Source organism: Pyricularia pennisetigena, chromosome 5 (assembly GCF_004337985.1).
Source record: "Pyricularia pennisetigena strain Br36 chromosome 5, whole genome shotgun sequence".
NCBI classification, from domain to species: domain Eukaryota; kingdom Fungi; phylum Ascomycota; class Sordariomycetes; order Magnaporthales; family Pyriculariaceae; genus Pyricularia; species Pyricularia pennisetigena.
Window position 1 is genome coordinate 3,581,538 of NC_043743.1, and position 16,774 is coordinate 3,598,311.

Sequence of the window (16,774 nt, forward strand, 5' to 3'; positions counted from 1 at the left end):
AAAAAAGGAGAGACGATGTGGTTTCATGGTCTCGCATCGTTGTTAGTACTGTTTGTGATCCACGACGCAATGGAGCGGGACGAGGGCTGCCTGCAAGCTTGCTACGATACTCAACGGAACTTGCCATCAAGCTAGACCCAAAGCTGTGATGACAAAAACGGTAACCCAGAATCACAAATACTTTTAAGATCGACGCATACTTAACGTCTTCCCAGTCCCGCCCCGTCGTGACACCCGGCTCGGTGAGCACCCGGTTAATAACAAGACGCACGTGGGATGACCCCTGTGCTGAGACAGCACAAGTTACAGATCTTGCAGCTTGACTGCACACGCGCCCTACCGCACAGTAGTAATTCGTCCCTCCACTTTCAACCCCACCACTTTGGAGACGTTCCCTCCATGTAGAGTCCAAGGTTTTATGACTGCTATGGAGTGGAGTGAGGTTGGACAGTTTTAGAGATATGTTCTTCCAGATTTTGGTTATCCACCGGGAAATTGCGTGAACTTTAAGAACATCAATGGTTCGCATAAGGGATGTATGAAAAGGAAGAGATACGAGTGGTTCAACAGAAGGTTGTTTGGTTTCGGAATGGAACAAAAAAAAACGGATCAAAAAGGACGGCGTCAAGATGTTAGTATCGACCACAACATTCATCTGTTGGCTTCCTAGGCTGTTAAGTAGCGAAAGTGCAGACTCTTTACCCAAAAAGAAGCATCAAAAATCGGAGAAATATCCAAGCAAAAAAAAAAAAAAATACACCCATGATAGGCTTACAATAAATTTCTACGCGCATTATCGCGACAAGCGAGGATAGACAAGGCTCACGGAACAATACATCAGATGACATGCAAGACAACCACCTAGCCCCCGGATATGGTATCCCGTAAACGGCAATGGGGCCGGGACAGCCACCGGCGAATGCCGACAACCCCGCTGGGATAGTACCGGGGGGTTGTTGACAACAGCGGGGCAGTAAGAGAAAGAACGAGACCTCATTGGGACTGCGACGGAAGGCGACATACTATTCGAACAAGAATACCCCGATCTTTGCAAAGCACGTCATGGTGATGAATTCACAATATCTGGCCAGAACATGGTCCAATACTATACCAGGCCTCAGAAAGCGGCCGTCATGCCTCTCGGTAATCTCCATACCTCGATACGGACCTGATTATCCCGACTGTTTTGTTCCTGCGTCGATCTTTGTGGCGACATCTAGTGTTTCGATCCGTCTCTTGATTCTCCTGTCCCCAAGGAGATCGAAACATGTCGAAAACGAATGCCATCCAAGAAAGTAAACAAGCAAATAGGAATTAGGCTAAGGTCAGAGGCGTGTGTCGCCAATACTGGGAGATGGAACAAGAACGAAAAAAAAACAAAGCTACAGCAGCAGGAGCAACTTGCCACAAGGCGGTTTCCTCATCGGTTTTGAAAGATGGGGCTCATGCCGTCAAGTTTGGGATACGCCAGGAAACAAAACAAGACAAGACAGATTGCCTGAAGTGTCAGCTGTCGGACAACAATCTGCCAGTTTAATTGGACGCTTAAGACTCAAGACCCCTCTCGCCGTCCTATTAGGGCCTGCGGACTAGTTAGTCGATAGCTGTGAGGGGGGTAAGAAAAAAAAAACAAGACCATGCTCCTCCTGTCTCTTGTTCCTGGGAACGCCTAGTTTGGCGCCCCGAGGCTGGTAACACCCTGTCGGGATGGAAAGACCCTTTGATGCGCGCGCCATCGAACTGGGGAGGGAGGAAAAAAGGGGGTGAAGAGGGGAAAGGCGGCATCATCCCGCTGCAGAACACGATAAACGAGAGACAAAGAAAAGAAAAGAAAACCCATGCGTCAAGGCGAGCCAAGGTGCGTAGATCAAAGACAACGCCACCTCATAATCAATCTCGCGGGAAATGATAAACTAGCGTTGGGGAAAAAAAGTGCCTGCCTTAGTTACCAAGTGGGCTTAGCAAGACCGAGCCGCCGCGCCGATCTTAAACATGAGACAAGCCAACCATGGCCCGGCAATGCGCCTCATCAAAGAGTTGCCAGGCCTTTTCTTCAAAACCTGTGGCTGGCTGCTCCGGCCTCTGCTTCTTGGCTGTAGTGCAATGACATGATGCCTCTTTCTATGTTTCCTTGGCCAACAGCCAACTTGGAAACCCCAAACCAACCTGTTAAAAGTTGGTACGGGATGTTGGACGAATCAGGGATTCTAGCAAGGTAAAGGAGCTATCACCTATGATGTAACGCATGTCGTCTGGGTGCGGCTGGTGAAGAAACGTGTTTGCACGTCAATTGGAAACGTAAAGCAAGTGGCGGAGGTGCTTACAAAAAAAAAAGAAAAAAAAAAAAAAAAAAAAAGCTTTAGGTGCGTTATTTGCTTACACGCGTGATTTTCTCCGTATCCTTCTCTACCTTTTTCTTCCTTGCTCTACAAAGAAGTATTGTAGCAACGGAAAGCCCTGTAGTTGGAAAATCAAACAAACCGCAGATGTACCGAATGCCAAGTTTTGCTGGCACCCAACGCGGGACATCGAAGACATGAAAAAAAAAACAAAGAGTGGAACCCCGGAAGACTCCCCCATTTGACTAACCTACAAAGGCCTGATCGACCTTTTCTTTGTGAATAGGACAGGACCGGCTTGCCGGCTAGAGACAAAACCATATTCATTCTTTTTCACTCCTGGGAGCCCAACGGGCGCCGTTGTCCCAAACAATCAGGATGATGGGTCGGGGACTTTGCCAAGCCCACCTAAATCGTACCGGTCATTCCCATCGTTGCGGTAGAGACGGCGTTGGGCGCTAGCCCGTGACGCCGGTTGAGAAACAAGTCTTGTTTTCCTGCTTTCTCCGGGAGATAGATAGAGAGACGGATTTATGATCGACTTGTACGAAAAGATGACAGCTTTTTGTTGATAGCACACACGCCCCCCCTTCGGCTCAGGTTAAGACTAAGAAAAATGAAAACCAACCAAAACAAAATCCATATACGAGAAAATCAAAACATTCCATCGGGGTGCCACCCACACATGGTGAGGTCAACGAAGCCCCCTGAGGCAAAGCGCCACGAACATCGATTAATACCGTCGTATAACAGCTAGGCAATGCATGGAAGTTTTCCATTACGCGTGGCCAGAAGCAAACACGTTTGCTGTGTCTTACCATTCATTCTGTCTTCACCCTTCGGGCCCGGGGTGTGGTTCCGGAACTCGAACCTATGGCGGAGCCGGAGAGGGGTTGGTCAAGAGAGAGAATGTATGGTGCACTACTCGCAGTAGAGGACTGTGGACAAGGATCAGCTTCCTTCCGACTTCCCCGCCCCGCCGGCGCACTAACCGGACAAAGGAGCTAAAACCAAATAGTATACCAGCTCCTTACTACTCCCAGCATGGCTTTTTAAAGGAATACGGTGCATGTATGAATCAGTTCAGGGTCTGGCCATGTTAAAAAGGTAAAATATGTGGGGGATAAGTGTGTGAGATTTGAAACCCTGAGACCCCTAAAAAGATTTTTTTTCTTGAGAAAAAAAAAAAAAAAAAAAAAAAAAAAAAACCTTCTCTGCTGCGCTTGTTTCGTCTCGCGGGTGGCAGAATAACGTACGAAGATGCCAACAATCAAGTTGGTTCTTTTAATATGTTGTAAACACTTGGCACCAGTAAGAAAGACAATACGCCAGCAAGACACAAGAAAAAGAGACAAAAGGAGGCGTTGGGGAATACGCATGGCTACGGAGTACGATCTGTTAATCGACCCTTTCCGTCAGCCTCTACCGCCACGCACGCTTCCAGTAAATAGTGGCTTGTCTGCCACACGTGAACGCCTCGAAGCAGAAGAGCCAAACATAGCTTGAGAAAGAAGGTCTTGGACGTTGGGAAAGTAAAGACACGTGCGTACGGCACGAAAATTTAGAAACAAAATAAAAATGCATATAAATAAAACAAAATTGATGAGAGAGGGGGAGAAAAAAAAATAAAATTGCACACACGCTGTTGCGCAAGTTTGCCCATCCCAAGGCAAGGTCGCGCGTCATATAAAGGTGCGTCTATTTCGGCCTGCTTCACGTTAATGCAGCAATGGTCTGGACTTAATCTACTCGGGATCCGTGGGGTTTGCATGTCCATGTGAAGCGGTGGAGAAAAACTGTACAAAGTAAAAAGCCGGCAGATGGGGAGACCTGAGCGAGCTGGGGAGCCCAGAAAATCAAAACGAACGATTTAGACTCTCTCTCTCCCCCCCTACTTGGGGTGCCCGCGCGCATAGTTTGACGCGTGCCGCGGAAGGGGGCTTTTTGTTCGTCCCAAGACCAGTCGTGGAGCTTGTTCATGCGACGCTTAAACAGAGCGGCAAGCAGCCGGCGGGCAGATTTTCCTCTGCGGATTATTCATAGCCCATTGTTGACTCGTACGCAAGTTTCAAGCTGTACAGTAGATACATTGGCGCTGTAAAGTCCCCAGGTCCCGGTCCCAAAAATAAAACAAGGTTATTGAGAATGGAGCGTGAGCCATATCCTACATAGATAACATACTATTGTTGCGGTACAACTAGACACAACCCAAGATTTCACCTGTCGCGAATAGGAAGGACAAGCTGCATTGGAACAAAACCTTGGCAATTCGGAGCATTTTGTCCTTTTTTTTTTTTTTCTTTCTTTTCTGTCTATGTTTTGGTCCCTATGTCTTTTCTTCTCTTTCTCCCACCGCTAATTTTCTTGGCAATGATTGCTTTCTGTCGCGTCACCCCGTCCAGGGAGGAACCCTCGCCTGCCTCGGGTGTGGATTTGTTAGCGGCATACGGGAGACCAAAATGTGCCAAACTTTTTGTACCCGCATGCATGGCTGCTGTTTTTTGTGGGCATTGATACGTGATTGTGGAATCGCGGATGCACTTGGCCAGCACATCCCCGTCTCTCTCTCGTTCGACTCCCTTCCTGTGAGTCCTGTCTCGAAGCGAGGGGGGGAAAATCACACCCTACGATAATGCGATCGGTAACAAGCGGCCTGGCTTTCTGTCGGGGGTTTGTGACGACCCTGCCAAACGACTTCCTCGGGGAGATCTTCGAAATTACGAGCACCCGGCACAAACAGGGCATAAACATGGGTAGACAAGACGAGACAGCATTGGTTCGGATCTGAATCCTCGCGTTTGGCGTATTATCACAGTACTTTACCAAGCAAAGAGAGCTAACTTCGATAGAGACATATTATCACAGCCTGGTATTTGTCTCGTTGCATTCACGGGATGAAAAGTAACCAATAAACGACGAGAAAGAAAACTCGCAGCCTCGTCGTCTCGTCACGTCCAAGGAAGAAAGAGAAAAGAACAATATGCCCGCATTGAGAAAGTGGGATCATGATCGCCGAACGCAAGTCGGGCTCCTTTGTAATCGTCACTCCCCCACCACTTTGAGCCTGTGATGATGGAAATTGATTAATTGGTGGGTAGGAATGCGACGTCACCAAAGTGGGAAAAGATTGTCATTCCCAATATCTGGGGCTGCTTTCTGGCTTCGTATATTCAACTTCGGACGATTGTGCGTGCATCGGAGAAATAAAAAGAGACAAAGGAAAATTAAAAAGGGATGATTGACACTCGCCAAAAGAAGGGGCTTGTGGGCAGGAAGAAAAAAGAGAGAGAAAAAAAAAGGAGCTGGCGGGATGAACTTATTCCATCTTTTCTTGACCTTCGTCATCCCACCATGTGAAACTCGGGAGCACCGTTGACAAACAAACCGTTCCCCACGGCCTTGAAGATCGTCAACATGGTACGGTAGTGATCTTGCTGTCAAAAGGCTTTGAATTGGGCAGTAAAACATGTCGCTCCTAATCTCTCATCACGTTGCCGTATAGCCCGTTAGAGCTCTCCCCATCTTTTTTTGATGCGGTCGAGGTCTCCACTTTCAACCCCGCCACGTATTGCTGGCAGCAGAGAAAAAAAAGAGCTTATCTGTTCTAGTTGCCTTGTACCTCGCTAGCGGTAGATGGAAAGATGGACAGCTGACGTACGTGATTAGTGACTGTGATAATGCTTACATGGATGACATGGATCGACATGAATTCTGCAAGGCCCAGTACCTCAGGTGACCAAAGTCAGGCAGCATGGGGATCAGCGTGGGACAAACAGGGCTTTCGTCTTTCGTTTTCTAGCCTTTTGATCGCATCGCAGTGGAAAGGGGACCGTCAAATGTCTGAGCGAGCGGCTTCCTCTTCCTTCGCTTGCTCGCCCTGAACTTTAACCTCGAATAAGGTAAAGTGTATTTTCAGCTCGCTTCAACTAAAAAAAAAAAAAAGAGACAAGTGATGGACGTGAACGGACGTCGACTAGGACGGAACAGTAGTAGCCTCTCCGCATCGTATATCAAAATATTGACCAAAGAGTGGTCACATTGATGATCAGGACTGGCAAGGTAATAGTGGCCTGAGTTATACCCACTCAGTTTAACGTGCACAAACCGGGACCTGCATGAGCATTGCATTGATTGTGTTGCATCGCAGGGCTGTTACGGTTGCTCCACAGAAAAAGAGAGGGAAAAAAAAAATACCCCATGTTGATGGGCGCCCAACAGGACGAAGTCGTCCTGGGAAGCCCAAGCGCTGCATTGTGGAGAATTGTGCGGCAGGGCGGATGAAAAGGGAAAAGCCGTTATTTGTTAATAGTGTATAATATACTGTGTCGGCAGCGTGAAGTACAAGATCCTATACAGTAGTATTCAGTCCCTTGTGGTGGAGAACCACTGTACTATGCATGGTACATGAAAGACGCAAAAAAGGGACCCTGGCCAGATTTTATCGGAGCCACTTACCCCCACCTTTTGCGACGGACGTCAGCTCACAAACCTTGACATGTGCCATTTGCGAGTCGCAACGCTGTCGATAGTAAGGAGCTTAAGGCTTTTTGTATTGAATGCACTGACGATCTAGAGATTCTGTCCATTCGGAAAGTTTGGATTTGACTGTTTACCCCGTCTGTGCTACCGTGGCGCACGGAAAGCATTTTTGCAAGTTTTTTTTTGTTTATTCTTGACGTTTACTATCAAGCATAGTACCTACGCGAAGGAACTGAGAAAAGTGTCAACCGCCCGAATGGAGAAATAAGAAAAACCCGGTCCAGTCGGGCCCCAAAGCGAGCTTTTTGATTAAAATCAGATGAACGGCCCAGACTCGCTGATTATTAACACCAAACTCTTTGACTAGTCCAGCATGCAAATGCGCCGTCATTTAACATCCAAAGACGATTGGATCAATTACATCCAAGAGTGAAGTGCAAACTTGACAAGAAGGAAGAAAGGCAAAAAAAGTCGTTTCCGCCCAGCCTACCAACTTTATTCAACGGCTGGTTCATGCCGGCTGTCCGGTGATGGATACGTGGTTATACGGTTCGACAAGGGAAGGATAATTGAACAGAGAAAAAAAAAACTGGAGAAATTAAAAATTAAAAGGCCGTCGCACAAGCGCAACCCCAGATTGGGCGATCCTCTCCAGCAAGCTGCCGACCTCCCCTTCCTCGGCCGTTGCATAGTTGAGTTGCACTCTACAGAATTTATCCTATCGGAGCGGGTCGGATGTGATCTCATGCAAACCTTGTGTATTGTGTGATTCCCTTATTTTTTTTTGCTGACCACCACCACCACCACCATTTGGGCCACCTTGTGGAAGCGGTACGTCGCCCAATCGCAAGGCAACCCTCCCATATGACATACTCAAGTAGGAAGGGGTCACCCAGACTCTCGTTCAGCATTGGCAGATGTTGATTGATCAAGATGGAAAGCTGAACTCTATTACCACGTTACAAACAAAAATACGATAAGCTGATGCAGACCAGCAACCGCTGTGAGACTGCAGCATGCAGCCGATTATCAATCCATCAATCATCATGTCTTGGTTAACGGCTTCGCGCCGCTCATCTCGCTAAGAAAAGCCGGCAATCGATCGGCGACGTGGTCTGGCGGCTACTCTCTGTTCCACAGGCTTACTCGAAAAAAGATCGAAAATGTGTAGAAATAAAAATGACAAAAAAAAAAAAAATAAGAAAAATAAAATCATTGGGTTCTGTTATGCAGACCGGGACGGGAAACAGACAGGTTTATCACTGTGCACAACCTCGAGTACGAAGGACTGTATTGCTTCGTAAATTCTTACTGATCTTTGCAACTGCCGATGTTGGGCATTAATACAGTCAGTCTATTACTTTCGTATCCTGTCTCCAAAAAGTCAATGTTACCCCGGCACGGTGCAACTGCCAACCCAAAGCCAAGCTTTTGTTCAGGCAATTCCAAGTGGCCAATCCTTTTTTTTCTTTCTGGTCTCTCTTGTTGTTTTTAAGTTTTTATAATCTTCTTTCTTATTATTAGTGTTCGCTTTTCAAGGATCCCAAAACCTGTCGTCCCTAGTCCAGTTGGCTTCGCCATCGGTATTTTTTTTTTATTCTTCGGCAGTGTCAATCAAAGGCCATGTGGTCAAGAGTAAGGGTTTCTTATGTGTCTCTCCCGCCGTCCATCTGTCTGAACGATCGCTTTCAAACCGCCCCAAGAAGCTCTCAAACGTCCATGTCAGGGTTTCCTCCCATCGAAAACAACAAATTCCCCTCGTTGCGCCAACATGGTATCGCGAAACCACGCCGGAAATAACCGGTCTGATGTTTTGTTTTATTTTTGGGGGGGTTAAGCCTCGGCGGAAATGGATTGAGCGAACCCCAAAAAAAAAAAAAAAATTCTCGTCTGTTGGTGCAGGGGGGGCCATTTTGGATTCTCTCTTCTGTTGCATTGTTCTTCAAGGCTTCCCAGTTCCAAGCCCAAAGAGCGATTAGCTTTCAAAGATGGGGCTAGAAGCAGGTCATTAACCTTGCTCTACAGTAGTAATCTCGTTTCCAGAGGATTGGTACGGTCAGCACCAACAAACGGGCCTTTTATTTCCCTCAATGTGATCGTACCATCAGACAGGTGAATGTCGGGCATTGATCTCATTTATTTATCTATTGTTGTATTTATTTTAATACGATAGAGACCCTCATCATTCTCAAATATAGTTGTTTGTTTAGAGTGAGGGAGAAACCCCCCCCCAAAAAAAAAAAAAAAAACCTACACACATTGAACTCCCGTTATGCAAACTATACCAACCATGCATTTAGATATTACGGGGCCGAGACAAACATGTCTTTCCCGCGTGCAAGGGCCGCCTGACGGGCTCTACTTTGCCCATCGCCCTTCTCCACATTGTGCCAGCGGCCGGGATGCTATTCTTACCTTATCGTCGTCTCCCTTTTGTAGTTTTTGTTCCTTCGCCCTTTCACAAACCCAGACCCCACACTTTTCTTCTCGCCTGCACGAGGAACATCAGGCGGAGACGTACATTAGCGGGACAAGAGGCGAGAGGGAGAGAGGAGAGGGAGGCTCGTGCGTCTGCGAGCTGTTTGTACATGCATACTTCCTACATGTTATACAGTCCGAGCATGGCCGATGCAACAATATGTGCACAGTAAGGGATGATGCAGATGGTCAAAAAGGTGCTGGTTGGATATGGCGGGGTTATCACACTCTATGAGATGCATTCTTTCTAACGCAGTGAGGGCTTCTTCACCTCGTGTATGTGCTTTTTTTTTTTCTCTCTTCAACGCAACCGAGGGATAACCAAAGAACCAGAGCTGTGCGAAAGACAAAAAAAAACCAGAATGCCGCAAGCTCTCACAGTGGAAGCGAAGAGAGAAGGAAAAAGAAAAAGAAACATGGGAGCCATGACTCTCCCCAGTCCATGGCAAGGGCTCGGAAAGAAGCCCCGGGGCCCCCCCTTGTCCCTATCTGCGGTTGGGAGGTGCGGATGCCCCTGCATCTCCACTTTCTGCAATTGTCAAACCGAAGGAACAAAAAAGACAGAGGTGATGGATGGTCGCGCCAGAGGGATGACGGATGATGGATGGTGGGTGACCACCAACACGCTCAAGCTACGCGACTATTCCCGAAAGAGATTTTCGCACCCACCTACCTACAGTTGGGACCCTACCATGTAGGGGAAGGTGCGTAAGAGTTTGGGACAACGGGTGCGGGTGTGTGTCTAACAAGAGAGCGACAACATCTACCCATTGCCTTTTAGTCTATCTTCGCTCTACATGTTTCCCACAGAATCGATGGCTTCCATCGGCCTACTATGCACAAATTCGACGTGCTAAATTATTTGAATTTGATTAGTTAGCGGCGGGTTTAAGCAGAGAGACCAGAAAAAAAAAAGAGATTCCGTCATTTTACAACTGACGCTGTCCCAAATCTTAGGCGTGGCAAATGACAGATTGTTTTGGCACCCGTCACGGCTTTGCCCTCATCGCGTCTACTAGTCAAGTAGGTAGTTTTTTAGCAAACAACAGAAAAAAAGGGACGCCCGTTCCCAGTTTAGGTCGCATGTACAGTAGCTAAAAGGGGGACACATGGTAAAATGGTCTCCCAGTCCTGCGGGAATTGGAATAAAGCCGAAAGAGAAGAAAACCTAAACGCAAAAAAAGGGGAAGAAGCTGATGAGAAGAGACGACGAGCGTGTGTGGCGCAACCCTTGGCTTTTTCTTTCTTTCCTTCGTTCGCAAATTGACAGGTAGTTCAACGTCGTCATATCTCAGGTTTTGGGGGGAGGTCTGAGGGTCTACATTCTACTTTTGCTTTTTTTTCACCAGACAAAAGGCCCAGCTGCATTCTACTTGTTGCTTTGCTTGAAAGGGGGGGAAGACGAAAAGGAGAGCAGAGCATAGATACGAGAATAGGGAGCAGCGCGGAAAGCGGCCATCGGATAAAACGGTCCCGTTCATTATGCCATCGTGATCTACAGTCAATTGGTAGGATCGTTTTTGGCTACCCCGATCAGTGTTTGTTGATATCGAGCAAGTTTGTTGCCGAGGTTTGTGCTGTAATACAGTAAGTATTTTGTGACTGTTGGGCTGTCTGGGCTGTCAAAAAAAAAAAAAAAAAAAAAAAAAAAAAGACATGACAGACATTCCATCATTGATTGACATTGACCCGATTTGCCCTGAGTTGGCCTCCACTGACCTACCGGACGAGTGGGGTGGTGTTGTTCTTTTCTCGCATTCTCCAAATAGACACGGAGTACTTCCTAGTAATAATCAACGTACAGTAGCAACAGTAGCAAAACCAGTTCTACTTTTAGATGAACACCCCCAACTTCTTTGGGTCTTCGAAACCTTGAGCCCCCAGGACCCGTCGTGCCCAGCATGAATGCAACCGCTACTAGGTTAGGTACAGTAGACTAGGCCAGGCACGCACACCAGCCCCACCAGCGCTATGCACACGCCAAAGTAGCTACTGTACCTACCCTTCCACCCTAGCTCGGTCATGACATGACACCCCCCGTGGTCCCCTCCCTCTCCACATCTCTAAGGACGGGGGCGTTGTGCTGCTTCTTCCCAAAGTACATGTCAAGTCATAGACATCCCCATTCCATTCCTGAACCCCGAGTCCTTTGAACCAGCTTTCCCCTCCAACAACAGAAAAAACAAATCCACTTTCTCTTTCGTCCCAGTGTATTAGGGCGTCGCGACTGTTTCGGCTTGCTCAGAGCCCGTTCCCTGTCTGTCTTTGAACGCGCCGCAAGCCATTGATAAACACTTTGCCCATATCATTCTTTGACTCGACACACGACACAAAGCCATTTCAGCGAGAAGTTTGAGGCTACGTCCCGTTCCATCTTTTTCGTCATTTTACTGTAACTGCAACGAACCAGGACCGAAAAGCAAGTAAAGAAAAAAAAAAGAAGACCAAGGTGTCTGTTATTATTACTTCATTTTTTTTTCCCGCTCATCGGACAAACGCACTTTCCAAGGTTTCCCAGACAGACGGCCGTCGTCTCTTGTTTAGACTTTCGACACAACCGGCGAACCTCGATTATACTTTCGCTGCCACCCACGGAACCAACCCAGCTACAGTCGGACGAACAAGCAAAGTGACCACAACAGGAAGGAAAAAAGACAGGAGGGGGAGAAGACAGAGAACTTTCACCGTTGACCACATCAGAGCGTCAACGAGCACGCAACGCAACGCAGCGCACGAACAAACACAAGACATTTACGATTGTGTTCCCCTGCTGCCAGATAGCAAGGGTCTTACGAGAGAGGCCTGGTGCTCCTTGGTTACTATAATCGCCCACACGAAACGACTACTGTACTTGTTCCAACTCTTGGGGGGGAAAGGTTGCCACCGTCGCTAAAACGGTCAAGGCGGTCGCCCCCCAATCTGATTGTTGATATTTTTTTTTTTTTTCTGTTACTCATCCAACTGCTCTGGCCGACGATCTCCCGGGTTAGAAAACGCATTATCCGAACCAGAACGAGGACAAACCACCGCTGCCCATGCTCGCCCCCACGTGCATTGAGTAGCCATGGTAATGCCCGGCGACCATTCCATGCAGCGGGCGAGCCTTCAAGTGGCACCCCTCGCCATCCGTAACAAGGGCTCCCGTCACGGCCACGGCTCTGACACCGAGAACGATGCTTCTTTCACCTCAGTCTCGAGCAACAACAGTGACGCCACCATCACGGACTCGAGGTCCGTCGCAGCAAACTCCAACAAGACAACAACCACCACGACCACAGCCAAGCAACCAAACGCCGCCATCGATTCATCCAACGGCTCCCACATGAAGTCGTCGTCGCGCAATGGCCCGCGAGAGGAACCGCTGGAGGCGGACCCGGACATGGCTCCAGCCGTCTTCCACAACTTCCTGCGGGCATTCTTTCACTTCAAGCCGAGCTTGCTGATGACGGACTCGACCGTTACACTGCCGCTAGCCGAGGGCGACGTAATCCTGGTGCACTCGATACACACCAATGGTTGGGCAGACGGCACCCTGCTGGCAACCGGCGCCAGAGGCTGGCTGCCGACCAACTACTGCGAACCATACGGACCCGACGAACTCATGAATCTCTTGAATGCCTTACTTAACTTTTGGGATCTTTTGCGTAGCACCTCGGTCAACGACCACGAGATTTTCAGCAACCAGGAGTTCATGAAGGGCATAATAGCCGGCGTCCGATACCTACTGGTAGGTTTTTTTTTCTTTTTTTTTCTTTTTTCTACTATTCCTTCCCCCGAGCCTTGCGTTGCCTGTGGGATGAAAAAAAGCCCTTCGAGGCCTGTGCGACTGACGCTGATTAATTGGGTGGCACAGGAACGCACAAACTCTCTTACGAGAGAGGCCCCTCTCATTCAGCGCCACGAGGGCCTCAGACGCAGCAGGAAATCGCTATTGTCCGAGCTTAGCTCGCTGGTCAAGACGGCCAAACGCCTCCAGGAGCACCAGCGTATGATTACGCCCATAGAGGACACTAACGATATCATTGACGAGATGATCCTGAAGGCATTCAAGATCGTGACGAAGGGTACGCGCTTTCTTGACATTCTGGACGAGGACAGGAAATCTCGAGCACCAGCAGTGACGGTCATGGCAACGGTCATGGAGGAGGTGACCCCGACCGTCGATGGAAAGCCTGCAAACAGCGAACAGGCAAAGGCGTTGCGGGCGTTGACGGCCGGTGCAAGCGAAGACTCGTCGGCCGTCGGTGACGACACCACGGAGCATACTGTCGTTGTTCGCCCGACCAACAGGCGCATGTCGACCATCACATCGCCGATTTCGGCAACCAACACGCGGAGAATGTCGCTGGGCAGCAACCCCCACCGGGTGTCGACGGCAATATCACACCGAGTCTCGCTTGTACCGTCACCGTCCACCAAGGCGCAGAACCTCATCTCGCAGCAACTGAGCGACAGCCACGATACCTTCCTGTCTTATCTGGGTTCGTTTATCGGCCGCCTCCACCTGCAATCCCAGTCCAGGCCGCACTTGTCGCTTGCCGTCAAGCAGTCGGCAACGTCGGGTGGCGAGCTACTGGTGGTTGTTGATGTGGTGTGCGCCCACAACCGCATGAGCCAGGATTTTCTGGACACATACCGCGATGCAATGTACGCAAGGCTCCGAGACCTTGTCTTGGCGGCACAAGAGGTTCTGACCAGCCATGGCGGCCGCGAGATGGAGGACGTCATCTTCCCCCAGGACAACAGCAGACTGTTGCAGGCGGCAACGGGCTGCGTGCGGGCCACGGGCGAGTGTGTTGCCAAGACCAAATGGTTCCTCGAAAAGATTGGCGACTTTGAGTTTGAGCTGGAACGGGGAGCTTCGGCTCTAAACATGGATCTTGGCTTTTTGGAGATTAACGTTGCCGAGGACAGGGACAAGGATCAGGGCATGGACGCCACCAGCATCGCCGAGTCCAATAAATCATGTTCTACCGAAGCCTCAACGGCAACCGCGACTGCGACACAGTCTGTCGCGTCGACCACGGCCACGGTGCGGCCGACGGCCCTGGCCACAAACAAGCCGCTTCCCGAAGTGCCCCAGTCCACAACCCCCGACGAGGCCCCGCGACCTCAACGATCCCCATCTTCTTCGCGACCGACCTCGCTTGTGGAGGAGGGTCCTGCCAGCATGGCTTCCTCTGTGGCATCACTGCGGCCTATGCTGCCGCCTCTGCCGCGCCTTTCCACCTCGCTGATGACGCAGGACGAGTACAGCCCGTCGGAGCACTCGGCCGGCCACGACAGCGACAACTATCATGGCTCGTTCCGCTCCGAGAGCATGACGGCCTCCAGCTCTGGAACTGGCAGCACATACATCAGCCGTGACTCGGAATCGAGCCTGGTATCGCAGTCGTCGACGCGTGCGACAACGCCAGACATACCGTTGGCCAACCAAAAGTCGCTGTCGGACATTAGCAACTCTGGCAGCGGAGCCTGTGTCGTCGAGGAGGATGATGTCGAGTCGAGGCTGCTCGAGAGGACGTATGCGCACGAACTCATGTTCAACAAGGAGGGCCAAGTTACTGGCGGCTCGCTCCCTGCCCTCGTCGAGAGGCTGACCACCCACGAGTCCACCCCGGACGCCATGTTTGTGTCGACCTTTTACTTGACCTTTAGGCTCTTCTGCACACCCGTAAAACTGGCAGAGAGCTTGATTGACCGGTTCGACTACGTCGCCGAGTCTGCTCACATGGCAGGCCCCGTTCGTCTGCGTGTCTACAACGTCTTCAAGGGCTGGCTCGAGTCCCACTGGAGGGACGAGACGGATCGCGAAGCGCTGGGTCTCATCGAGCCGTTTGCTACTTTCAAACTGGGCGAGGTGCTCCCCTCGGCCGGCAAGCGCATCCTCGAGCTTGTCGATCGCGTCTCTGCCAGTGGCGGCGGAGCCTTGGTCCCACGCCTGGTGTCCTCGATGGGCAAGACCAACACATCGATTTCCCAATACGTTCCTGCCGATACGCCCATGCCGAACCCGGTATTCACAAAGAGCCATGCGAACCTGCTGGCTAACTGGAGGAACGGCGGCAGCTGCCCCAGCATCCTTGACCTCGATGCTCTCGAGGTCGCCAGGCAGCTCACCATCAAGCAGATGAACATCTTTTGCTCGATAATGCCCGAGGAGCTCCTCGGCTCGCAGTGGATGAAGAATGGAGGCGCGGAATCGCCCAACGTCAAGGCCATGTCGACCTTCTCCAACGACCTGTCTTCGCTGGTGTCTGACACCATCCTGCACTACAACGAGGTCAAGAAGCGCGCAGCAGTGCTCAAGCAGTGGATCAAGGTTGCCCACCAGTGTCTGGAACTGAACAACTACGATGCCCTGATGGCCATCATCTGCAGTCTCAACAGCTCCACCATCACGCGTCTGCGTCGAACGTGGGAGGCCGTCTCGCCTCGTCGCCGCGAGCTCCTCAAGCAACTGCAAGCAATCGTTGAGCCGTCCCAGAACAACAAGGTTCTGCGTGGTCGTCTGCACGGCCACGTCCCGCCCTGCCTGCCATTCCTTGGCATGTTCCTCACGGACCTGACCTTTGTCGACATTGGCAACCCGGCAATCAAGCAGCTCCCCGGCAACGAGGGCGACGGCAAGTCTCCGGCCATCACCGTCATCAACTTTGACAAGCACGCCCGCACGGCCAAGATCATCGGCGAGCTGCAGCGCTTCCAGATTCCCTACCGCCTGCAGGAGCTCACCGAGGTGCAGGAGTGGATCCAGGCCCAGATTGCACGACTCCGCGAGCTAGAGACGCCTAACGATAACGTCCAGGTCGCCTACTACCGCAAGAGTCTGCTGCTCGAGCCCCGCGAGGTCACGGCCACGCCCCAGACGCTGCGAAACTCGTCCGAGACCTTTTCCACGTCGTCGGCCACGCTCGCACCTCCAAGCGCCAGAGACTCGACCGCTGCCAACGGCAGGGCGGCAGAGAAAGCTGCTCCGTCGCAGAGGACGGATTATTTTGGTTGGATGCGAGGATCTGGCGGTAGCCACAGAGATCATCCTGCCACTTGAGTATCTAGCAAGGACGATTAAGTTGCATCGAACCGGAACGACGACCAGATGAAAAAAAAAAAAAAAAAAAAGAAAAACACTCAGTGCCTGTCACACACTCGAGTGTTTACAATCAAATCATTAAACGCCCACTATACCGAAAACCTCATCATATATTCTCACGCTCCTTGATCTTTTTTTCGGCGCCGTCGACTATTCAATTGATACCCCAAACTTTATATCTTTGCTCTTTTTGCTTTCACCCCATTACTACTTCGCTTCTACCACATGTCTAATCAACGAGATTCTGACTTTGTTTTTTCCGACCTTGTGAACAAAAACCAGTCTTAAAGCATAATTCTCCAATGCCGCAACGAAAGCTCCAAAAAGATCCACCTCCATTGTACAATGTATCAATATGTTCTCCGTCAGTCACTTGAGTGATAGA

The 16,774-nt window shown here is 50.1% G+C and overlaps 1 protein-coding gene across 1 annotated transcript; it reads left to right on the top strand.

Moving 5' to 3' along the window:
* Positions 1-12,360: 12,360 nt before the first annotated feature.
* On the top strand, positions 12,361-16,347 carry PpBr36_08946 (uncharacterized protein; the record flags this gene model as incomplete). The annotated part of the gene is made up of 2 exons (XM_029896071.1): positions 12,361-13,023; positions 13,150-16,347. The coding sequence occupies 2 exons, from the start codon at positions 12,361-12,363 to the stop codon at positions 16,345-16,347; spliced, it is 3,861 nt and encodes a 1,286-aa protein (XP_029747215.1).
* Positions 16,348-16,774: the final 427 nt, after the last annotated feature.